This window comes from Dermacentor silvarum, chromosome 4 (genome assembly GCF_013339745.2).
Source record: "Dermacentor silvarum isolate Dsil-2018 chromosome 4, BIME_Dsil_1.4, whole genome shotgun sequence".
Lineage (NCBI taxonomy): Eukaryota > Metazoa > Arthropoda > Arachnida > Ixodida > Ixodidae > Dermacentor > Dermacentor silvarum.
The window spans coordinates 122,262,763-122,289,165 of NC_051157.2; the positions used below are offsets into that span (position 1 = coordinate 122,262,763).

Below are 26,403 nucleotides of genomic sequence, written 5' to 3' on the forward strand. Positions count from 1 at the left end.
GGTCCAAATACCTTTATTGCACTTCAAATCACCCGCCACGCCAACCGAGGAGTCGTGACGTTGCATACGCCATTACCGCCCTTTGCCGCCGTTGGTGAGTGAAACGGCGCCCGACAGATGGCGGTACGGTGCGCAGCTGCAGCTGATTTTGGTAAAACGGCGTAGACAGTTTGGGCATTCCGCAATGTCGCATGGAAGTGAAATTCTCTGCTACTTGCAGTTAGTGCGAGGTTCGTGAGCCAGAAAAACAAGCGCAACACTACACGATAACAGAAAAACTGCAACGCAAAAGTGCGGGTGGCGCAGAGTAGAGCGAACATGAAACCTTTTGACCGCCCGCGTCGTTGTCAACGGTGTAATGTCAGTTCTTTTTTGTAAAAGTGTAATAGAACTGGTGAAGCAGTATTTTCTTTCTTCTTAAAATACAGTACAATGATGTTATTATAACGAGTGGTTCAGTACTAGTGACAGAATTTAAATCAGGAGTGCCTTCATCATCGGGCAAGTACTTGAATGTCCCGGGGGAGTCTTACTCCATTACTTATTACTCCATCTTACTCCTTACTTCAATTTCTCTATTACTAAGGCTCTGCTCGCGATAATATTGACGCTTTAGAGATACTCGAGCACTAATACATTACTTTAGCTCGACTTAGTATTTAGTGCCTTTAGTGTCCCTTTAAGAACCCCAGGTGGTCAAAATTAACCTGGAGTCCCCCACTATGGTGTGCCTCATCATCAGATCGTGGTTTTTGCACATAATACCCCAGAATTTAATTAAACCTCAGTGCATTGTTGCTACTGTGCTCTTTTTGTTGTACTGTGCTCAACCGAAGGAAAGAGATTGCACACTCCCAGGATGCTCAACCAGTAGTGGCAAAAATGAAATGTGTTAAAACGCTCACAGGTAGCTTGTGTGAACATAGAACCATGGAGAGCAAACTTCCTACGTAAGCGATTCGAGCTTTAACCATTGGCAGCGAGGGGTTACATCAGTGGGCGAGAGAAATGGGGACAGAAGACAGCGCAAAATTTCAGTTGAGGGCATGCACATTCTTCTATTTTTTTTTTTTCATTTCTCGGCTGAATAACTTCAGACTGTGTACCCCTATAACTGCCATACTTGCTTCATTTATCTCTCCAACCATCAATCTTCACATTCCACGATCAAAAAAACACTGGCTTGAAAAGCGTCTAAAAAGTTCTAAAAAAAGCAGAAATAAATGCACTTCACCAGCATAACATTGAATCAGTTTCTTTAGTCGCCAACCATTTGGAGCTTTACGGTGAACTCTCAAATCCAAGCAATTATTATGCAACTGGCTAGAGTACTCCGTAGGGCTCACACCCTCTACAGCCAATATTTTTGGGTACAGTAGTACACTTAAACCTGCTCATAACGAACCTCCATATAACGAATTCCTGGATATTACGAAGTTTTTCTATTCCCCGCCGTTACCCATAGAAGCACATATATTTCAGACCTCTACGTAACGAAGTGGCAGCGGGAGACCCCCCCCCCTCGAAATAACTAATTTTCTCCGCCGACAACCTAGAGATTTCGCCCAAATTTTGTCATTTTTACGCGAGCAGCAACCGGAAGCACCTTCTCCACCGCGATGGAATGCGAAGCGGCGGAGGCGCGCTTGGCGCGCTCGAATTCACGGCGACTGCGAGGCAAAAGTGAGCGCACGTGTGCGTGCGTGCACGAAGCGGGCCTGCATCCCTCGACCCGGCGATCTTGCCGCCACGGGCATGACCTTTCCCCCTCCCTTCATTCAAACCTGATCCCGCCGCTTGCTGGAGCTGGCCTAGCCCGCCAAGCCGGCACTCTCCTTTTTCAGTAATGTTGCCGAAAAATGTTTTCCCCAAAAAATTGGTCCGAGAATTGCCTGCGCGTTGAATCGAGTATGACCATAAATTTGCGCTACCATATCGCCATCAGCATTTTAATATGGCCGCCTCCTACGCACTTCGAACCTAGCTCCCGTAGCTTCGACCATGTGCTGTAGTACGTGTGCTTAGGCATTAGTCTACCAATTTAGTTAAATAGCGAATATTTACAAGTTTATACGACCGATGAAACCTATACTTACTTCGTATAGCTGTCTGCTAATTTGCTGTTGCAATCAATGCTTCACCTTTCAGGTGAAACTGTGACTTTTTTGTTCATCGCAGCTTTAGTGTATTCGGAGTAAATCTTGAGCGATAGTTGTATTTCTGTATGAAAGCATGAGGTGCGCGGAACTGTAAATGATTTTTTTCCCACTCTTTTGGTCACGAAAAACGGGTGCGCGTTACAATCGAGGGCGCATTAGAATCGAGTAAATACGGTAAGCGTTTTTTTTCTTCAAATTTTCGTGCCAAACCTGCATATAACAAAATCCTTTTTTAACGAAGTTTTTCGGGAATTTGTCAATTTCGTTATATCCAGGTTTAACTGTACTTGCTTTCTATAATATAGAATGTACAGAAGAAATGACACCTTAGTCAGCTGGACTGCTTATGTTTCTCATCATACTTGTGAACCCTGCCAAAAATTCATAAGCATGATCACTGTTTCAAATAGTATTCAGGTTTGGATACTTTGCATTGTACACTGCAAGTACAGTCAAACGCCTCTGCAATGAACGCTACTACAATGACATACCTGCACAACAAAGAATTCTGTGTGTCCTAGCTAAATTGCTATCATTTATGTGTATTGTGAAAGCCTCTGGAGAGAAGACCACTACAGTAAATTTCCCTGTACAATGAATAAATTTAGGCATTCCCAATGTCTAATTTGAAGCTTTGCAGCTGCCACGGAGCTGCGGACAGTGCTAGAACTAGCAATGTGTTTAATGAGCTTGCTTATATCCCAGCGAGTACTTTAGTCCTGCTGCCCCGCTCAAGAAATTGCTCAATGAAGGATTATGGAGGCCCCAGTGCTTCGTTATAAAATCACCTGGCTGTACATTGCTAGAACGGTAACTGTGCACTTCCACTACATCTGCAACTGTTGCTAAAAATCAAGAAATGAAATGTAGGGCTGGATCAAAACAAAAGGTAAAAACGTGCTCACCTGTCCAGTCTGTGCCCAGAGACAAATTCTGCAGCCCGTGTGACCAGGCCAGAGTTTCGACGTGTTGTTTCCCATACATGGAAGCAGTCTGCCGTAGACTCCATTGCCAAGGAACCGGCTAGAGTAACACTGACAAGAGCGAACTCATTTGAGATGTCCTTGCATAACTCCGAAAGGAAGGCAGTCATGTGGCTTGTGTGTTCGGCTCGGAAGTGCACCCTTCGTATCTTCTCACCAGACTTAATCACCCGAGCAAGTTTCTCCAATTCATGTGGTATAACCTCGATGTCTTGGATTCCCCGAGCAATATGATCTGGTTCTTCATCTTCATCAAAACCAATGCGGTATTGGAGATTTACTTCCAACTCCCTCAGGGTCACATTTTTAGATAGCGACTCGACAAGCACTTTCCACGATCTATTTGTGTCGTCGGCCATGTCGCCAGATTGCGTGCACAACTGCAAACTCAACTTTCGAATAGATGGTGCCGCTTTGATGTATTCTGCAACGGCTAAACAGAGAGAAATGTCACCCGTTCTGACTCCAATACATACAGATGTAATGTGATTAGATGTCTGCAGCTGGCACAACTGCTGCTTTAGCTGATCATCAAAAGAAAACAAAGCGACACTTGTGAGTGCGGCAGATTCGATTATATTTGCAGCAGTGAAAAAAATGTCAGTCTTGAGAGAGACTTTCTTTTCTGCACCACTTTTTCTGAGAACCTTGCACAAACCTTGCAGCTTTTGCCGATCTGTGCCTTGATTAATAGTAAGCTTCTTCAAACACGGCCTTCTTGATGCAGTCCAAATGAATTCATCCCACTGACACGCACTCCAAATGTCCATAGGAAGCTCGAGTTCTTCGAGTGTGTCGTTGCTTGAGAGTGATGCATGCCAGCAATAAAGTGCACACTTTTGCAGATCTTCCGACGAGTAATACTTCAGACTGAAGCTCTGCATAACTCGATTTTCGGTGAAAACTCTCGCTGCCAGCTGGGCCCTCTCCTCGTCAAATTTAATGTTCCCGAGATCCAGCTTTGTCACAGATTTGCTGGCGAGGATGCCTTCTGCCATCCAGCAGGTGCAGGTTTGCCTTTCATCACTGCCTGCTACAATGCTGAGGTTGTTTAATGAACTGCTGGTCTTCAGGTACTCTGCAAACTCGTGCCTGCTAGCTTCACATATTGAAGCATGTACAGACAGCTCTCTCAGTGTTGAATTTGCTTTCAGACCTGCGGCAAAAGCGATGGCCATGTTGTCGTCCTCCATACAGAAGTCAGAAATCTTGAGTGTCGTTAAGTACGGACACACTCGCAAGAGCATCGCTGCGGTGGTTGGAATTTCTCTTTGATCGTGCCCTGGTGCCAAGCATTCCAATGATTCCAGGTTTCTCAGGGTGCACAAGCTGCCATAGAGGGCCTTTGTGACTTCAGACTTATTGAAGTTGATTTTCAGTGACTTGATGGAAGGGCTATGTTGGAGCCCATTGGCGAGCGCTGCACCGCGCTCTGATAACAATAATGGATGAATAGAGAGATAACGTATGCAAAAATGTTTCTTGAGAAGCCAGTGCAAAATACCAACTGCTTCATCGTACTGTTCTGGCAACACACTTTCCTGGAACAACCATTTATCTGGCACATCAACAAGAGCCAGATGTCCCCTCTGCCCCCACATTTCTCGCAGTTCCATTCTTACACGAAAGAGAAACGAATTGATGAGCGAGAGACGGTCAGCTATCCAACATGCATGTTGCTCGGTCGCTGTACAGGGCTGTTGGGAAGGTGCGCTTGAGCGGGGACTGGTTGCTCTAGTCAATCGATCTGTGGTGGGCAATGACGCTGTTTCGTACATATTGCTGTCATGCAATTCGTCACTGGTTTCATCTCCGTGCTCCCTGCGTAAAGGACAGACAGGGAGAGAACACATGGCACTTGCAGTCAAGACAGCCCCACGCAATCAGCACTTCACGCATGTGTAGCCCAAAAGACCCTAACAAAGTAGCACATGTCTAACTTGTCTGGACTTACTGGACTACTACACTGACTGGAGCGCTTTCATCTTCAATTTGACAATACAGCACACACTGCTCACACCATGCTCCTTGATTTCACATTTCGCGCGAGAGCCAGTTCAGCACGAGTTCACAGTTCTCATGCACTCACTGCTTTGTAAATGCAGGTGACATGCAAGCTACGCTCACTGAACATTGGTGCGGGCACGACAGTCAGTCATGGAATAAGAAAGTGAGTAACAGGGTTTGACGCCTGCGTGGTCGTCGCGACACGTTGGTAAATGCTAGTAACACATTAAATTGCTTGTTTCCTGAAGAAACTAACAAACGAGAACAAGGATCCACGGGAACACTTTCATATAGTACAACCACGATAGAGATTATTGCGATAGTGAATAGAAATAATCTTCACATTTGTACATGCACATCTGCCGAAAAAGCTTAAACCAGCTCGCAGCTGTGATCTGTGGCTGCACTATTCTTGATTTCCAAAGGCTACGAAGTGCACAGGTGCTGCTATGCCCTCTCATTGCACATACTCTCACCACACCACACATAGGTAGCACACTGAATAATTATTCAAGAAAGTGGCACCAAATCGAAGAGACTTAAAGCTTGATCCTGTCACGACTCCAAGAGATGCCATTGACGATTTACATTGCTGAGTGCAACTATGGTCACCCCGAAGCAAACATGGAACTGGAGATAGGGGCAGTGCTGTCTTTCAAGGCTTGGTTCAGCTTTATCATTGATGAGCCATTAAAGTTCCTCATAATTAACCATGAAATGGTTAAGTTATGTGCTTTCCACCTAATTGTAAATTAGGTGCCAATCGATGGTAATGCAATTGTAAAATTAGGTGGAAGTAAATATGCTTACAGTACTTTACCATGCTGCGAGTGAGGAGAAACTCAAAGGAAATTTTCTTGCCCTGTGCATGCACGGACAGAATAAAGTCCCACAATCAGTTACTGTAGAGGAACATCTTGTGTTACTAAATCCAGAAAGGCATAAATGTAAAAGCAAATAAAACAATGATGAGTAATTATGTGAGCAGCCACGTGACAGTACTACCAGGAAAGTTGTGACTCGATTAAAAACAATAAAATTAAGTTGAAGAAAAAGATATAAACATAACAATGAAGAAAGCTAAAAATGAAAAAAAAATTGCACACAAGAAGTGATAACAGGACATTGTATGAAAAACCTTGATAGTATAGAGGGCAAGCTCCACCACTACTTGCTGTGGTAGCGTAGTGGCTTTAGCATAGCCCTGTTAAGCCTGAGGGCGTGGGATCGGAAACGAAAATGAATGTTTTTAATCATGCCATGCGAGCGTTAGCCATGCTGTGAACCACAGTGCAGCTATGATAAACACTAAGACATCGAAGGATTCACAGAAATATTGCGTTGTTGCTAAGGGCCATCACATGTCCACATGTGTGACTAAGTTCCTATAGCTGCATAGCAAAAGTATTTTCGAACATTGCCAGAAGCTTTTGCTAAACGACGATTGCTTACGTCATGTCATATACTGCCACCTAAAGTACCCAATGCAGTGTAAATACGTGTAATATCACACTTTCACAACAAAAAACAAAAAACTGAGCAGATACACAATAAGATAGGACTGAACTGTGCGTATTATCAGCTCTTTATTTTTTCCCCTTTAGTCGCTAATAATTTCTGGCAAGAAGTTGTGCTAGCAATATCAAATACAAACACTTCCGAGTATAAGATGTATCACGTATCTTTTTTTGCATACAATACAGTTTTCAGAGATTACCTGTGAAAGCATAATTTCGACTCTTCAGCCATCTCTATGTCCGTGCAGTGCTCAAAAGATGATTAAGATAAGAAATGAACATGACATGTGCTGACTTGCAACTATCTTTTTTTACTTAGAAACACTCATATATATATATATATATATATATATATATATATCGATGCAACGGCCCCGACTATTCTACACACTGATGCCAGTGGGCATGGAATTGGCGCTGTCCTGCTGCAGCGGAATCAGAAGTCCGAAGAGCAAGTCGTGGCTTATGCAAGTCGTGCTCTTTCTCCTGCTGAGCGCAACTACACGATTACAGAACAGGAATGTCTCGCCATCGTGTGGTCAATACAAAAATTTCGTTCCTATCTCGACGGCCGCCATTTCACAGTTGTGACCGACCATCATGCTCTCTGTTGGTTGTCGTCCCTGAAAAACTTGTCTCGACGCCTCGGCCGTTGGGTACTGCGCTTACAGGAATATGACTTCACTGTCACGTATAGATCCGGCAAACAACAACAAGATGCCGACGCTTTGTCGCGCTGCCCGCTGTCCCCAAACGCCCATGCTTCACCTTCGGTCTGCACGTCACCATCTAGCCACACGTCTCAGCACTCGCCCAGTAGCCCGGGACAGTCAGTTGTCTCAGTTGACTTTCTCCCGTCTACTGACCTCGTCTCACTCCAACGTACTGACCCATACTGCCGTACGCTGATGAACCGACTTACTGGCTTGGCACGACCCCCCAACAGTCGCTTAAGACGACAACTTTCGTGTTTTAAGCTTCAAGGTGGAGCGTTATTTCGATCAATCAACCATCCTTCCGGTAACCGATGGGTACCAGTCATACCTCGCTCACTTCGACTCCAAAGTAGTAGAAGCATTTCACGACGACACGACGGCTGGCCACTTGGGCTTTCATAAGACCTACGACCGCATCAAAATGCGTTGTTTCTGGCCGGGCCTTTCCACCTCTGTCGCCAAATACGTTGGATCCTGCGTGTCATGCCAGCACAGAAAACGCTCGAGATCCCTTCCTGCCGGTCCTCTGCAGCCTCTACCATGCCCGTCCATCCCCTTCGAAATTGTGGGCATAGACTTGTACGGGCCCCTCCCACTCACGCCCACTGGTCACCGCTGGATCGTTACCGCAGTGGATCATCTAACGGGGTACGCTGAGACAGCTGCTCTTCGCTCTGGTGCTGCCTCCGAAGTCGCCGAGTTTTTCGTGCACAGTATCATTTTGCGTCACGGCGCACCTCGTGTCCTCCTGAGTGGCCGTGGCAAGACGTTCCTATCGCATGTCCTACATGAAGTCCTCCAGGCCTCGGACACCATCCATAAGACCACATCATCGTACCATCCGCAAACAAATGGTATTACGGAGCGTTTTCATCGAACTTTGACATGATGTCAATGTATGTTTGACCCGATCACACCAACTGGAACACCATCCTACCTTTTGTGATGTTTGCGTATAATACCGCCGTCCAACGTACAACCAAATACAGTCCCTTCTTCCTTGTGTACGGTCGTGCGCCGTCTTTCGTCTTGGACACTACACTCCTTTCAGCACCTACTGCTCCATCCGCGTCTCTTCCTGAAGAATTTGCCGCTCGCATCTTCCGGTGCCATGAACTTGCCCGCGCCAACACCGCTACCATTCAGGACAAAAGGAAAATTCGCTATGATGCGACGCGTTGCGTTGCTTCGTTCCGCCCAGGCGACGAAGTTCTTTTGTGGACACCTGTTCGCGCACCGGGGCTCTGTGAAAAATTTCTCCACAGATATCTTGGCCCCTACACCGTTTTGCAACGAACTTCGGCCGTTAACTACCACGTCACTCCTGTCACCTCAGCTACTGACCGCCGCCGCCGCACTACAGAAATCGTTCACGTATCTCGCCTGAAACCCTACATGCGCCGTACCTACCCTTTCTAGCTTGCGGTCTTGCTGACCGCTTTCCTGAAGGGGGGGGAGTTAGTGTGAGCGCATTTTGCGCATATCGTCGTCATCATCTGTACAAACGACTCATCATCTTGTGTGAGCGCTATTTGTGCATATCGTCGTCGTCATCTGTACATACGACTCTTCATCATCTTTTGTCTCGTGCGGTGCTTCGTCTCTGACTCGGGCGACTGCTCGGAAATAAAGGCATCGCATCGGTCAACATCTGACAAGATATATATGCGTATAACAACATTAGCAGAATAGGGTATGTTTACAAAGACTTTGTACATGAATGCGCAGCTAGCGTATCGCATCTAACATTTTTTGCATGTGCTAGTAAGATACGTTTACTACACATCAGCCTCTTCAGGTTATCTGAAGATAAAGACATTATTACATCCACAATAATGGCAATATACAGGTAGCCAATTAATCCTTTCACTGCCGGGTTTCTTTCTGACTGCTCCTCACCCCCTGCCGGGTAATTTTTTCATGTTGGTTCAGTGGAAATTTCATGCTAGTAATGCACAATGATACTCCACAGGACATGTAAAGATATTTCGTCAGAATTCATCAGTAGTTCTTGAATTTCTTCGTCCATCAAAGCGCGGACGCACGTGGCGCGCTGACTCGTCATGGCTGCTGCGCTCTGCCGAGACGAAGCGACGCTGGTGTAAACACGTGCGCTCCATCTGTTGTCTAAAATTTAATTTACAAGTTCTATATGTTTAGGTGACCTCTCCATAGATGGTAGGACATGTACGCAATTTTTTTTTTTTTGCATGAGTTGTCTTGGAAGTGGCAGGGAGTGAGTTTAAAGAGCAACACGGGTATACTCGGGAGTAGCAGGGGGTGCGCGTGGGTGGTTTCACGAGTTATCTCGGTAGTGGCAGTTAAAGGGTTAATGTATTGGGTAGTAACCCTTTAAATTATTCAATTTATGAAATTGACAGCAGTGATGCGATGCTTGCTTAGCAGAAATAGCAAAACTAGCGCCACTTGTGTAATATTTATCTCCAAAGCATGGTGCAAAATTGCTACAGCCTATGGGGGCGTAGCCTAGAAGCGGCAGAAACTATGCTGCAGCCACAACGAACGACCACCGCATACGGCAGCATGCAACAAACCGACATTGTGGTGCTGGATGTGCTGCCATGACAACGACAGCCAAGCCTAGCTGCCGATCCAGCCCTTCCTCCCCTGTGGATGCACACCTGGAAGTGCGACTATCGACAAGAGATGGCACTAGCAGCACATTTTACAAAGGGTGTGCAAAGCAGGCACAAAATAAGTTTAGCACGGGGAGCAAGTGAGTTCTAATTACGCAAGTACGATTCTGATGCACACACATGCACGCTCACTGTAAACAAGTGCGCATACACAAGAAGAAATTTATTGCTCTAAGCCATGCTGCTAATGGTTTCAGAAAATATACATTTACAGAACAGCAGAGGAGGAAGAATAGAGGGATGGACAGGGATAAAAGAAATGAAAATTGATAAAAGGAGATACGCGAGGAAAAAACGGCAGGTCACAGGGGTGGGACTGCCTAAAGTCATTTTGAAGCAATTTTTGGAGCAAGAAAAATTGAATTTGGAGCAGATAAAATTTCATTTACAAGCAGTTTGGTGCAGGCCAATCTGAAGTTTGTGGAATATGGTAGCGCACGTCCAAACTACGAAGAAACACAGAATAAACCAACACAAAGCGAGTCGTAGAAGCGTGCTTTGTAGCTATAGCGTACCAGAAAATGGAATGTTTTCCTGTAAAGCCAAAAACATCCGTGGCACTATCTACATATTCGTGCACCTGACGCTCATCATGATAGCGGAAAATGTTCTCAAAATATGCAATCCAATCGACGCGATAACCTAATTTCTGTATCACCATATGTCACCGCAGACCCAGAGAGCCGCGATAAACCCTGGGCTGATATAACCTAAAACTATTCCAATCTGTTTTAACAGCGGAGCTGCTTAAACTTTTGGCTAGGCCGCGTAGTGCGAACAAGAACTGTGGGCCGATCGTAGAGGTAGTACAGAAAGGGTCCAAGCACAATGGCACATACCCTTGTGAACTAAGCTCGAGGATGGTCTGTTGAGTGTACGCCGCAGAACCTCCGCCTAGGCGATGACGTCACCATGCGTCGCCTAGCAACGCTTCGCCCCTGCTGCATAAGCCATGGTGTCATCGCGCGGGCCGCATCGCTTCGCCTTATGTTGAATTCCAATGGTGGAGTCGGAGCAAGTTTTTCTGCTCATTTCGGAGCAAGTTTGTTCCAATGACAGAGTGAGGGCGGGAGTAAAGTGTTCCAATAAGAGACTCGGAGTGGATTCAGAGCGGGAGTCACTTCATGGAGCAGGAAAAGATGCTCCGCCAAAATCGGCGTAGTGCACCAGAACTCTGCGTGACGCATTTCCTTTGCCACGTTGTCTGCTGGGGGGCGCTGCTGGTCGTGATTTGTGGTAATGGCGGACGACATGAACGGCTCAGCTAGTTCAGCAAAGCGTGCGGCATTGCTTCCGCTACTCGATGGCGACAGCTACGAGTCGGAAAGCTCAAGTTCCGACACGAGTGATTTCTCGGATAGTGAATGCGACTGCCGCTTACCAGCAGGAATTGGACAGGATGTTCCGCATTCCCGCGAAGAAGCCCAAAGTAGTCGGCTAGACACCTACCATGTTTGTCCACATCCTGTGTGCTCACCATAGCAGACAAAAGCTGATGCACGCTTGGCGAGATATCTCATCCATTCCGCACTTTTAAGCTGCAGGTGAATGGCGCTGAACAGACAGTGGCCGGTGCGGCGCTGCTGGGAGCAAACAGCGGAAGGGAATGGTAACACACAAGGTGTCCTGGGTAACTCGGTACCCAAAGGATAGAACTTCCGTTTCCGCCTTGCTCCGGCAGTGCAGGTTGTGTTCCACTCGCAGATTTGGAGGCGTTGCTCTATACCAGAGTCGAGTGCTCGCTCGCGGAGTCCGTTGGCTGCTCCGGCTCCGCCATGGGAATTCAACATTAGCTTTGCCAAGCCCTGACGCCACCGCGCTGTGCGGAGTGGTTGCCGTGGCTGCGCAGACAGAGAGCTAAGCCGTGACGTCACTGCGCCTACACGCGATGTATTGCTCCGCGTCGTGGCAACAGCAAAGACCCGTCATCTCCGCGCCGAGCACATCGCTGCGAAGATGGGGCGGCCGAAGAAGGGCGTTACTCCCGAAAAAGAGGAAGCACGGTGCGAAAGCCGCCGCGTTGCTACTCGAGAGCGAGTGAGACAACTTCGGTCCAATTTCGAGTATCGCGCCGCCGAAGCGGCAGCGAAACGTCGGTGATTCGTAGATCCGGAGTTAAAACCCGCGAAACCGAGCAAAAGCATTTGAGCGTGGGGTCGCCACCTAGGTGGGGTCGCCATCTTCACTGTTTGCCCATTCTTCGCACCACTAGTGTGAAGCCGCCCCCAATTTTTTTTAAAGCGATAGCAATTATATGGACATTCCAGGTGCATTTCTGCCGTCGTCGCCGTGACGCTCCGTATGAAGTCCAGGGGAGATAACATCGTCGCCGTGCGCCGTGTACTGTATATGCGAGTGAAAGCACACAAGGGTGAGCCGACGATGGCGGCTCTATCTCGCATGCGCAAGGGAGGAATGCGGGGAGGAAGCGCGCCATCTTCCGTCGCGCACAAGGCACCGGAGGAAGGGGGGTTCTATTCCAGCGGCTACTGCATATGGCGCTGCCGCGCGGGCCTTATCTTGAAAGCGATCTGACATGGAGACAGAGTGTGAGTGCTGATAGTTTCGTGTGCGCTGCGTTTTCGCCGCTTAGTTCACGTTGAAGCGAGAGGCAGCACGAAGGTCAATTCGTTAGCTGCTGCTGGTGCGCTTCCTCACTCAATGTTTTACAGCGAGTTTCCGCAGGTCATCGAGGGAGATGTGTTCGTTTGGTTGTGCGCGCGTGACACCATGCTTGCTAATATACCGTATTTACTCGCGTAATTAACGCACTCGCATAATGAACGCACCCCCTCAACTTTAGTCCTCAAAATTTCGATTTTCTTTTCTCCTGCGTAATAAACGCACCCTGAACTTCCTGCCGTGAAGTAGGAGAGAGACAGTACGATTCGGCGTCCGATATGGCGTCCGGTGGGTACGATTGTGCCGGACGCCGTATTGGATGTCGAATCATACCGTGTCTCCTACTTTTATTCCGATAGCAATCATGGACACTCCAAACGCATTTTTGCCGTTGGCGAAGACGATCGTGGCTCCATCTCCTGCGTTCGAGGGGGAAAGCGAGGAGGACACACCCCGTATTTCGACGCGCATATGGCGCTGGTAGGAGGGAGCGAGGTGGCGCAGCAACTGCACATTGCGCGGCCATGCATGCCCTATCTTGAAAGCAATCTGCGTTGGGGGCTGAGTCTAGGTGCGACGGTGGCTAATACCATTGTGCATGCTCCCTTATTGCCGCTCAGTTTGCACTGAAACGATACACGGCACAAACGTCACTTCACTCGCTGTTGCTGCCGCGCTTCCTCACACCAGCGTTTCAACTGTGTGAGTGGCCGCGGTCACGAGTGTGATTGGTTCATGTTTGCCTGTGCGCGCTGACACCATGCTGGTTAAATTACTTCGCAAGTTTGTACGGATGATAAAACAATTATCCTTACTTTGTGTAGCTGTCTACGCATTTGCTATCACAATCGATGGTTTGTCTTTTGGGCGAAACTGCGACCTTTTTAGAGGTGGCCGCGAAAAAAATATTGCTAATAATTTTACCCTGCATAATAAACGCACGCATCTTTGCGCATATTTTTCGTAAAAAAAAAAGTGCATTCATTATGCAAGTAAATACGGTAGTTAGTATGCGAATGTTTACAAGTTCATACGGCCGATAAAACTACTAGTATCCTTAATTCGTATAGCTGTCTACAAATTGCTATCGCAATCAATCTTCGCCTTTCGGGCAATACTGCGCCTTTTTATTCCAAATCCGCCATTAGCCCTTCTTGATAGGTCAAAATGGCTGAGGCTTCGCCCATATGGGCATAAAAACATAATAGTTTTACATTATATGGGCCCTGGGGACACAGACGTCGGCCCGCTGAACCTACTGCAGCGTGAGCCTCCATATTATCTAGTTCGCTCGCAGCGCCGTCAGCATACTTTTCGTTCTTTTGTGCCTCAGCCAGTTTGTATGGGCGTTCTGTGCCTCAGCTAGGGAGCGCTGGCCGCCGTGCCGCTCGGCCCACTCAACCGTATTCTAGTACATTCTAAATACAGCCGCCCTGGCCGTTCCGACAGCAACGACAACAGCGGTGGTGCGCGCGCCGGCCGCTGCGCCGAAAAGTCAAGTGCGAAAATTACGAGGCACCTTCGCGTGTTGTGCTGCACTTTTTCGGAGAACAATCTGCTCGCTCTTCGCGGCCACTGCCGGAGCGCACATGCTGAAGCCGTTCTGGCGCAGCGTGGTGCAATTTCAGTCAATTTTCTATGTTTGGCGCAGTATGGCGCAGAAATGTGCGTTTGTATCAAAACAGCGCAATTGGTGCAGGTGTCCCACCCCGGAAGGTGCAGTAAATTTACAGTGAGATCACATAGCACTTATACCGATTTCATTACATGAGTTACCCGCATTGTGTCAACTCGGGAAGAGAGAGCGAGGTTAGCCTGTGTGCCAACTGGCTACCCTGTGCTTTAAAAAGGGGCTAAAGCATGGAGCAAGGAAATAGGAGAGAGCATCGCGCAACATGATTGAAGCCACGGGCATCAGCTCAGCATGTGACAGTCACATCAGATCACATGGTACTTCTTCAGAGCATGCGGATGATACTCATTCGCGTGCATGTCTAGAGACACTCCAGCACTGAACATTTTCTACTCACCGAAGGACTCATCCACTGTTGCTTGCTCTCGCATTCTCTCATACATTGACCTGCACTCACTCACGTCCATTCAGACACATTCACACTTCAACTAACACTAATTGCCACTAAGGTTCACATTCACGTGTACACAAGCTTATCGGCACTCACCAACATTCACACTCGCATTGACAGTCTTACCAGCCCTCATTCATGTTAAGACTCAGATAAACTGAGCCTCCCTGGCACTCCACTTACATTTACAATAACTGGCACTCACCGATTGGCACTCAAAGCCACATCTACTCACACTCACCAGTACTCACTCCCACTCATACTTGAGTATACTCAAACCCATATATAGGTACTCATTTCCATTCATACTCATACTAGCCGGAAATTGCATTCATTATCACGTTTACTCACACGTACTGGTTTTCACTCCAATTTGTACTCCAACCAACGGGTCCCCACATTCACATTCGCACTCACATCTTACTCTCGACAACGGTCACTTCATACTCACATCTACTCACACTAATATATACAGGTACTCGCACGCGTTCATGCACCCACTCATGTTCATAGTCACGTCTACTCCCTCGGAACTGGTGTTCACTTCCACTTGCACCAACACACACTCATTCACGTTCACACTCGCAGGTACTCACTAGCATTCATACTCAGTCGCGAGCATTCACTCACGTTCATATTCGCATCCACTCACACTGATGCCTTTGAGATGAGTGAGTACTCATGATTTAGTATGCCGACCTATCTACGGTTGCCGAGACACATCTTGGAGGAATCTTCCCTACACTCAAAGTGGTGTTGGGTGGGCAGAAACAGACAGCAGCAGCTGTAAAGATGGTGGCATCGGAGTCCTATGCAGGGGCAGGTAACGCGATATGGGAAATAGCACCGATCACGTCAGCCGACATGCAGTCGGATATTGTGGAACTGAGGCTAAGGAGGCTGTCCAAGGCCGTTTAGGTTGGTCCAGCTTTTCTGCACAGGATGCCTCAAGCAAGCAACCCTTCGAAAACCGCTTGTTCCATATGCATCGCAACAGGTGGGCGAACAGAGTATTCAACTACTTGTGGGAAACATGTCTTTGCATGCAGTGCACTCGAAGCCTACGCCAAGGCGGTGCAACAAAGCACTTGCCCATACAGAGACTGTCCCTCTACCGCAAATACAAGAGCTCCATTAAGGCTGCCCGCCTATATGACAATAGCAACGGTTGCTCCCTGCTATTCTAAGGCCAGGGCAGGTGCGCTACGCAATGATTGTTTGACAAAACAGAGGCGTGTGGGCTGTGTTGTTCTTGCGGGGACATGGATGAAACAATCGAACATCTTGTGCTCCACTGTGACGAGCTTGGCAAGAGCCATTCTGAGGCGTTAGAAGTAGCGCTTGGGTATGAAGAAAAAGGGTGAGGTGCAGCAGTGTCCAAACTAAGCAATGCCTTGAATAAAGGAGGGCATCAACACTGCAGAGCAGGCAGTTCCCAACAGCATCAGTGAAAGACGGCGAGTGTCTGCTATGTGTGTATGCATCCAGGGTGCAAAGTCAGCCGCTGCAGCTGGAACACCTTTGTAGTTTGCTTTATGTTCAGCGATTTCTTCTTGCTTCTATTTTTCACCACCTTTATTGCCCAGCTGTCATAATAATGGCAACCCATTACAAAGAGAAAGGTGCCACTTCACCTGGGCGTGCACCTTGAAGTGACATTAAAATTTATCATAATTAACAATACTAGCATTAATTATACATCATGTTGCAGCCTTTACAGTTTCATTTCGTGATTATCAGATGGACCTACTAATTAAAACAAAATTCATAAACAAAAATTTGGTGCTCGAATGACCCACTGAGTGAAATGCAGCTCCACTAACGGAAACCTGGGGAGATGCAAAGCATGCAGTGATGCACCGCTAATGGGGTCATACTGCCTTAAGCAATGGCTCATAACCACGTAAATGCGGCCTCCCCATTATGACAACAAAAAAGAAGTGAAATTCTACACTGGAATGATGAGCAGCAACGCAGCCAGCTGTGGAAGACGACGACGACAAACACGGAAGCAGTGGCACGAGCGCGTGCCGAGCACAAGCCGCTTGCTTATCGTGACTACGACAACGATTACGACAGGAGATACTGACAGCCCGATCACATAAGGTGGCACCTAAATTTTGGCTTCTAGTGGTTCAACGGAGTTGTACCTGCAGCGAAAAACTTCGTCAAATCGCGAATTTCGTTCATTCAAGGTTCTTAAGTTTCAGCAGTAAAAATAATTTCATAATTTCCCAGAACATTCCTGGTGGATAGTATCTTGTCAGTAATCAATTATGAACAACTTGCAAGAAGGTGGGGCCATAATAGCATGCTTATGAGCGCACGCGATGCAGATCACACCAAGGGCAATGCATCGGTGTGGCCCACAGCACCACAAATCTAGGACACCATGGCTGACGGCACTTATTGCCTGCCGGCATCATCAGATGGCCCACTCAAATAAAAAGTGCAAGATTATATAGATATTCGCTCCGAGAAAGAAAACGAAATGCCAGTTTCGCTAGAAAGGTGGAGCATTGATGGTGACACCAAAGAGACAACTGCACAAAGTAAGAACCTAAGTTTTATCGGTGTCACACACGCTCAGGCAAAGATCACTCAAACAAAAACACTCGCTGTCGCACGCAAGCGAATGCTTCTGGCCAGAGGGAAAGCACCGAGTACCTTCAAGACCTTTGCCTGGGCAGTCCATTTTCCGTTAAGTACGAACTTCGACAGTGCTCAGCATGCCCAACGGTCAGAGTTCTTACAGACCGACCTTGGAATTCCTGCAGATGAACAAATATTATGTGCTGCTTGGGAGAAAGGCGACTCATTAAAGAGTCTGCTCCAAGTGCATTTCTGGAGCACCTTCAAAAGTGCCTTTGGTTGAATTTTCGTCTTTGTTTGAAAGCCTTCCCTAAACTTAAATGTTATCAAAATTGAAGATGGTGATCCTAACTGCTTAAAGGCAACAAGTTCTTTAATCTGGTGATCAAAAATTACTAGTGCATGGCTCATCTTGTGCTTATGTGATTTGCAACACTTGGCCAGCTGAGACCTAGTTATGTCAACCTAAAAAGAATGACTGCTTTGCGTGAGCACTGTACGAGTTCTATAACTGCAGATCAACGGAGAAGAGCTTTGCTGCCTACACACGTCCACTGAAGCAAATCCACTCTTAACTACTTCAATAATGTGTTGTGCTTGAAAAGCACCAATTACAAACATGAATCCTCCCTTGGATCCGTCTCAAATGGGTCTGCTAGCACTACTGATGATCATGTTTGGCCCTTTAATCATGCCAAACCTCTTCTTTCTGGGGTTTTCCATGCCAAAACCAGTTCCGATTATGAGGCACGCCATAGTGGAGGGCTCTGGATTAATTTTGACCACCTGGGGTTCTTTAACGTGCACTAAAATGCAAGCACACGGGCGTTTTTGCATTTCGCCTCCATCGAAATGCTGCCGCCGGGGCCGGGATTCGATCCCGCGACCTCGTGCTCAGCAGCGCAACGCCTTAGCTGACTGAGCCACCCCGGCGGGTAATCATGCCAGACCTCAATGAAGGAATATCAGCAGAAGATAAAGGTGAAACCATCAGTACTTTTTGTCGCACGCAAGAGAAGACTGCCCTTTTGCTATGGCCGCCTGTGGCTGATGAGCTCAAGTGCTTGGAAGCACCGAAGGTTGTGGAAGGAATCAATGCATCCAAGTGGGTGCGCCCCATTGTGGTTCACAAGAAAGACAGCAGCATTCGTGATTGCATTGCTCCTGTCTTTGCACTGACCTGAGAGAGCCGAAAATAGCAGTACAGGTAGACAACCTTCCACTGCCACATGTGGAAGGCTTGCTACAATGCCTGAAAAGCGTCCACCGTTTTTCAAGTTCAGACTCGGAACCGGCGTACCATCATGTACTGCTTCCTAGACAGCAGCGACATCCCAGAATTCATCACACATGAAAGCTTATACCATTTCATGCTAGTGTATTTTGGTCTGGCTTCAGCCCTAGCTGCATTTCAACAAATGATATCTTTTGAGGCTGCAAAGGTGCCCCACACCATATCAATAACAACATCTTTGGGAGGACTGAGCAGGAGCAAACGGAGAACCTCGAGAATCTTTGATTGCATCACAAAAGCTAGGCTCAAGCTGAATGAGAAGTGCGTATTCAACTCAGTGAGTTTCCGTTTCTTGGGCATCGTGTCAGCGCTGAAGGCATAGATAGCCCCCCTTCAAGCCTAGATGTGATCATCGATGCAAATACACCCTATATTTGGGCTGTTATTTAGGCCTTGTGTATTACTCTGGGTTCATTCCATGTGTCACTAAGGAAGTAGACATGTGTTACCTTCTCCTCAGGAACACTGCTTTTGTTTGGGATGCAAATTCTGATAGAACTTCTTCACAAGTGAATAAGCATCTGTAGCACCATACAATCAGCCATAACATGCCAAGGATGAAGAATGCCATGTGCACAATCGCACATGCAATTGAGTCCGCTAGCGCACTTGCCCAGAGCAGTCATATCCACCTGCAGCTTCCCGGAACCATCAGCACCATGGCTCCCCAGCTCCAATAAACCGTGGCAATGGCGGCTTCCTCCCCTAAGCCATAATTGGTGATGTGGATGTGATTTAAACACACCTCCACACATCTATGCTCCCATGGATCTTGTGCATGTTTTACCCTCACCTTCAAATTGTTGTAGCCACTCAAGCTACCACTTGTGGACAGAATACAATGTTGCAGCAAGTTGAGAGATCTTGCACGCACACCTCTACATTTGTACCACAGCCACTGACCACAGCTGAGCAAAAGTACTCAGCTGGCAAGCATGAAGCATTGACATAGCTCTGCACAAGTGAGAAATGGCATGTTTACCTGTAGGGGAACAACCCTTCTGTCTGAAAATGAATCAGCAGGCCCTGGAGACACTGCTGCCTACTCAAAGTAATAAATACCATCCACTCTGTATCGCAACGTGGACAGCATGTCTCTTGTGCTGTAACTTCGAAATGCAGATGCTGTACCTTGAAAAACAAGGTGGCAGATGCCTTGTCTTGGTTGCTTGCACTACACAAGGAAGGTGGGCTACAGTTTGAAGAGGAACTCGTGGCCTTGCTGACATCAGTGCATCTGAATGACCTCAAACTTGCAAATGCCAAAGACATTATGGTTAGGAAAGTTGTGAAGTATGTTTGGATATCAAGGCCAGTCCGAAGCAAGTTGTCAACCGACCTGACTTCATATCACAAAGTTCAATACGAGTCGACAGTAGCTGAAGGGTTTCTCATACATGCATAATGCATAAATATACCCACAAAGCTCAACAGCTTGCCCATCTGCGCATAAAGAAACCAGCAAAGGGCCGGCAGCTGAAGCTACAATCTTCAACAATGCAGTGTTAAATACCCACCCAGTGAACTGTTTGGTTTTGGACCCTAACACACCGACGAGGACTTGGTGAAAAACTCTTTCAGTGCTATTTCGGTCTGTAGAAAATACTTTTACATCTCGGTGCACCGGAGGCATTGCCCGATGGTGTTATGCAATCACATCAGCGCTGTGCACGACCTGAAGTTGTCCATTTAGTGCGCCTTAAGCCATTCTATGCGCACTAATCAACTGCGAGAACTAATTCTTGTTTTGTTAGTTTCCTTTATTCGGTGTACTTTTTTATTTCAGGTTCTGTTTGCAGCATCGGGACAATATTCTTTAAGAGCAAGGCATTGACACATGTGCGTGTTTATCTTTTTTTCCGGTGGCCACTTTTCGCCAGGTAACAAATGTTAAAAGCTTTAAAGAACTTAAATTCTGGGGTTTTATGTGCTAAAACCACAACCTGATTATGAGGAACGTAGCAGTGGGGGACTCCGGATTAATTTTCATCCCCCGAGATTCTTTAACGTGCACCCACTGCACGGTACACAGGTGTTTTGGATTTGACCCCGTAACCGATTGGCAGCACACCTTAGCCACTAAGCCACCATGGCGGGTCAAATGTTATCACTCTGCACAAGACGTGCCTTTCATGTATCGGAACTTTCTCTAATGTTGTCACAGATTCTATCGGTTGTCTATGTTAGCCCGTTATACCTAGTGGCACGGGGTGGGGTAATTTGGCTTACTTTTGTTCTTTTTAACCCCACCATATTCTACGTTGTCCACAAACCTTGTTTAATCAGATTTCATGCGCGACACGAGTAGTGTTTTACATTCTGGAAAGCATGCAAGCACATGCAATTACACTGGCATCTGTGACAAATCGTGTATAACTAGCCGACACGCTTGAGCCATGGATCAGATTTTAACAATCACCGAATGTGTTCACCGCTGGTGTTGCGTTTTGAGTACAACTTTCTGGGCACAAGTTCACCCAATAAAAAGTTAGTTTTGTGACTCGCAATTTTTGCTACTGTCCGGCTCTTCATTGTCACTACAATGTGACAATACTTCCACAAACCAGCGAAATGAACCATGTACAATGACTCTGGCGATGTGAAGGTGAACAGAACAATAAATTTATTCCGGTAGCTACTGCTCTGCACGTGGTTTTCAAACACAGGCTGCTCAAACACCCGCACAATGTTGACATACGCTTGTAGCAATTCGTTGCATTCTTGCTTGACATTTGAGCCATGAAGTACAGCTTTTCAAAGAACTTCAGGGGCCATATTCTGAAACGTTCCCCCCCCCCTCCCCCCCCCCCCTCCTAGGCGAAATTTCTTTTTTCGCTTTCAGGGTGCGCGCTGATTGGCTGGTTGAGCAAAATTGAATGTCGTCGGGCTCAACCACCCAATCAGCACACGCAGTAGCGTACCCAGGATCTCTGCCAGGGGGGGGTTGACAGTTTGCCAATACCATCTATATAGCACTAATTTCAATTTCTTCACGGGAAATTGTCAAAAAATGTGCTTTTTGTGAGTGTGCAGACGATTGCGCGTCTTCCATCTTAGTTGCAGTACTCAAATGCGCAAGGAAAGAAAAGGAGTTAAACAAAAGAGGGGGTTAAGTCGGCCTCGGGGGGGGGGGGGGGTTACAACCCCCGAACCCCCCCACCCCCCCCCCGTCGGTGCGCCACTGAGCACACGTCTGAAAGCGAAAAAAGAAATGTCGCCTAGGGGAACGTTTCAGAATACGGCCCCATTACAATACAGAAATTAAAATATCCGGACATTAAAATATTCTAATATTATAACACAACAACCAGGTAGCTTAACCGGTCACCTCGGTTATCGAGTACTAGGACAACCAGTTTTGCCGAAAAAGTGGCTTGATGTTGCTGCATTGGAAGATAAGGTGTGCGACGTTTTCTGCCTGGTATGGCGCACGCAAATGCAACGAAATAACACGGAGCTAAAACACTGCAACGGCGTCACAGAAAATGTCTGAGCTTATCTTAGATAAACTCGAATATGTTTAAAAGAAAATTGGGGATACAGTAACACGTGGTAACACGGCGATGACACAATGACGACCACATAAACTCCCACAATTTATCAGTGCCGCTAGTCGTTATATCGGACAAAAGAACACGCTGGCTTTAACACCAAATAACACTGTTAATGCTCTAAATGTCGGCGTGCGGCTGTCACATGAGCCTCGGATACATTGATAGCCGTCAGGAGAAAACTAGCCGCACTACAATGACTACCCGTACAAACATTAAACACTTCGCCGTTACAAGAAAATACCAAAATCATACGGCCCCTGTGTTTCGGTCATGCGGAGTAATCCCGGCAGAATCAAATTATCATGTCGCGATTGCTGCATGTTATGAAATTGCGCGCGACACTTGCCCTATGACCTATAACCTTCGTCGACAGGTGACTACGAAGGTGTTCAAGCGAATAAATGCAGAGCGAACGGTAGAAGTTGTCAGCAGCCGCTAGACCGGGCTTGTGTGCTCCCGTCGCTTCCAACCAGCAGCGCCGGTCTCATTCAAAAGCCACACGTATTTGACAAAGAACGAGAGCCACTACTGCCACGACGATAAGTAGAAACGTTAAGTCAACTTACATTTCATGAAGTCTCGTTGCAATGCCTACACTTCACACGTAGGTTCAATGAGGCGCTGGTAACATAGAATAAAGAAGCAACTTCACCAGCTGATAATGCTGGTAGGTTGCAGGTAGTTGCAGGAAAGAAAAGGTAACCACGTTTTTGAACACCCGCCAATGTAGCGCGGCGAGAAGTTGGAGTGGCGGCCTCTTGCGATTGATGTCAAAACCACGACCTACTGGACGTGCGTCAAACCATGGTAATAAGAAATATTTGAACATTTTCCTATCGCCAGAAATAATGAAGCTCCAAATATTTTTCTTACTTAGCTGACACTCTGGAAAGTAGCTTCTCGTTCGTTGTTATCTTTACTTCCCTTTCTTTCTCACCAAAATATCTGATGTAAAGGAGCGTAAAGGCAATGATAATTAAGCTTGTTTCAAAGTCGCCACGTGTGACGCTAACATAATATGTATTCCACATTGTTGGCAAACGTAAATCGCCAAAGAATATACGAAAGCCTTGCCAACGGCCGTACTAAAGTGCACTAGAATCAAGTACACTCTAGCCGTACTGAACTGTAGCAGACGACGACTGCACAAACACCCAGCCCTTTTTGTCGGTAAATTTGTAGTAGGTCTATTTATTGCTGTTTTATTCGATGTCAATAACATTTATAACAACTATTTTATTGGTTTCTAAACATAAATGCACTACAATGATTTGGAAATTTAAAATTTTTTTTAGTTTCGTCCAAAGGACGAAGCATTGACGGCATTGATAACGACAGCAACATTTATGATTGCGCTATGGAGGCTAGTTGCACATGAACTCCTCAGATCGTGCATGCTTCAGCTAGAGTGTACTAGAATACTTGGGTAGTGGAAAGAGCGGCGGGCAGCGCGTGAGGCACTTGATGTTAACGCTACCAGGTGGCGCCAGCGGCTCCTAACCGAGTAAAGCCCCTTGATGTTAGAAAGTAGCGACACTCTCCCCCCCGCGCGCGCTTTCCTCCTCAATTCTCCTCGGATTTCTCCCCCTCACCGGGCCGGCGCGGCGCTGAACCCTCCAGTGGCTCGCTGCAGCCGCATTAGAATCAATGCGCGCGCTTGTTTATTCGGCCCTTTCAAGCGTTGTATGGGAATTTATCCCTTGTGAAACTGTCATGACAAAAGTACGTTTCCGATAGAACGTCGTGACATTTTTTTTTTGAGGACGCTTCGATAAATAGAAGCAGAAGCGCTCCGAAAAAATGAGTACCAAGCAGTGGCTGAGCTGTTTACCTCTACGTCGCCACTTGGATAGTCCGTAACGCGGAGGTGTATTGGGTGCATGCAATATAAGCAGCGTAGAGTATAAACTAGAATTTGGTTCACAATATTCGCTCTTAAAATGCTCAGAGAAGGTAACCAAGAAGAAATGTGATAGTTTACTTAAAGTGAATTCGCCAAAATGAGTGGGCCAAAAGCCTTTGTACCAATGCCACTGTGCAAAATATGTGCTGTGTTTGCGAAACAGCCAACATAGAACTTTACACACGCGCCTGTATTCCGACACTATGAAACGACGAGAAATTACATTCCATCACCTCTGGGAGTAACCTAAGTCTCTCTCTCAAAAAAAACAACAACAACAACAAAAGGCTGATTGCTTACACGGAAACTGCTAAGACTGGCACTTGATAATTAACTTACAGACTTCAAGATGGCAAGTTAATCAGAATTGAGGGAGATTATCAGAAGCGCGTGGCTTGTACTTAATGAGCATGCGCGAATAATACATAATACCACTTATCTACATATATATTGCGGTTCATGCCTTCGCAACATAAAGTACGTAAAGAAAAAGAAATGCTCGCAGTATTGAAACTTTGCAAGGATACAATAAGCACGCAATAAGAGTAAAATAGTTCCTTGGCTTCACAAGTATCAGGCGCAAGGATCACACGCACACACACACACACACACACGCACACGCACACACATACACGCACACACACACGCACATACACAAACACGCACACACACACGCACACAACTACAAAATATGAGTTACAGGCATTAACTCACAAATTACATACATTTGAAAACTAACGCACGCGCGAAAACACAAAAAGCTTTGTCACGGGTCGAAGAGTCAACAAAAATTTGAGCCGACTCACTTTAAGAAAAAAAAAACTATATGCACAGTTATCGGTGCTCTGTATTGAACTGAACGAAGAGTCCGGCTATGCGAAGAGCATTAAAATCTTCATGCAACTTCATCCGCAAATATGAGGAAAGCTGCAACATTCGTCTCGCAAAGAACGGCGTGCTTAGAAGGGGCGAAATCCCTTCTCCAGATGTTATGGAGCCACTGCTTCCGACGCACGACATTCCGTTCACCTCGGGGGATATAGAATAAGGCTTGCCCTTTCTCTGACCTGCTGCTGCATTGAAACGCGCAGCAGCAAGGCATTTTCACTGAAAACGAAGCTCAGATTCCTACGAAAGGATGGAAAAACTTGGGAAACACACGTTCGGAGCGGCAGGGCGACCACTACTTGGACTGCTCATGGCGAGCGGGAGAAACCAAAGGCGCGCGAAAGCAAGTTCCGCGCAGTTTTCGTGACGTCAGTGTCACCTGACCGGGTAGTCTCGCGCGCCGCAGCCATTCAGCGTGGCGGATGCGCTGCCTCCGCGAAAGCGGGGGAGAAAAAGAGGAGGTTGACCGCGCCGGCGAGGGTGTGGCGGCGTAGATCAAAGCGTGTCGCTACTTTCTAACATCAAGGGGCTTTACTAACCGAGCACCAGCAAGCGCTCGAAAGCGGTCAGGCAGCCGCAAGCACGGAAGTTTTCTTTTATTATTACTGCAGTTATGCATAGTACTCGCGCTGCAAATGTCATTGATAGCTTATGAGCGAATTAATCAAAGCAATATGACTTCAGCAGGGCTACGCTTTCGTCAGATTACCTCCGCTGAGGAGACGGCGCCAAGGCACGAAGTGCGTGAAGCTTCGCGCTTACAGTAAGAAGTTGTCTTAGGAGATCTTCCGTGGAACGGTGACGTCTGCGTCAATTTACTGGCGTGTTAATACGAACAGCCCCTGTGAGATGCATATATCACGTCACGAGGGCACGCTCCGGGCACTTCGTACCCCCGCCAGTTCTCTTATCACAGGCACGCGCCTTTGCGGCACTAACAGGCAGCAATTCCAGGTGTTCTGCGCGTTTCTTTTTTCATATTTTGGAGTAAATTTTAAATTAAATCGCGATATCATTATGAGGCACGCCGTAGTGCGGACTCCGGGTTAATTTAGACCACCTGGGGTTCCTTAACGTGCACTCAATGAACGGTACAAGGGTGCTTTTGCATTTCGCCCCCATCGAAATGCGGCCGCCGCGGCCGGTATTCGATCCCGCAACCGCGGGCTTAGCAGCGCAGCACGAAAGCCCCTACGCCACCACGGCGGAGTAATGTTTTGTCCCTGGAGTGGCAATCCTCTCCTCTTTTGTTACGGTTTTCTCTTGTTCCTCAAACACAAGACGAAGCTATCGTTTCATTTAATATTGAAGCATATAAAATGCAAAATTGAAGGGGAAAAAACATTTTTTACAGACCAACTGTTTATTTAAATCCGTTGGTTCAAGACATGTGCACCAGGTATAATCACAACACAATTTGTTCAAAG

General features: G+C 46.9%; 1 protein-coding gene across 1 annotated transcript in view; it reads right to left on the bottom strand.

The window, feature by feature from the left end:
- The window catches only part of LOC119450609 (uncharacterized), a 28,193-nt gene extending 5,338 nt beyond the window's left edge, over window positions 1-22,855 (bottom strand). Inside the window, exons 1-2 of the mRNA XM_037714113.2 lie at window positions 22,752-22,855; window positions 3,065-4,963 (exon numbers count right to left, since the gene is read on the bottom strand). Of these exons, the coding sequence (XP_037570041.2) occupies window positions 3,065-4,963; window positions 22,752-22,753 (1,901 nt within the window). The 5' untranslated portion in view covers window positions 22,754-22,855. The remainder of the gene's footprint in view (window positions 1-3,064; window positions 4,964-22,751) is intronic.
- Window positions 22,856-26,403: the final 3,548 nt, after the last annotated feature.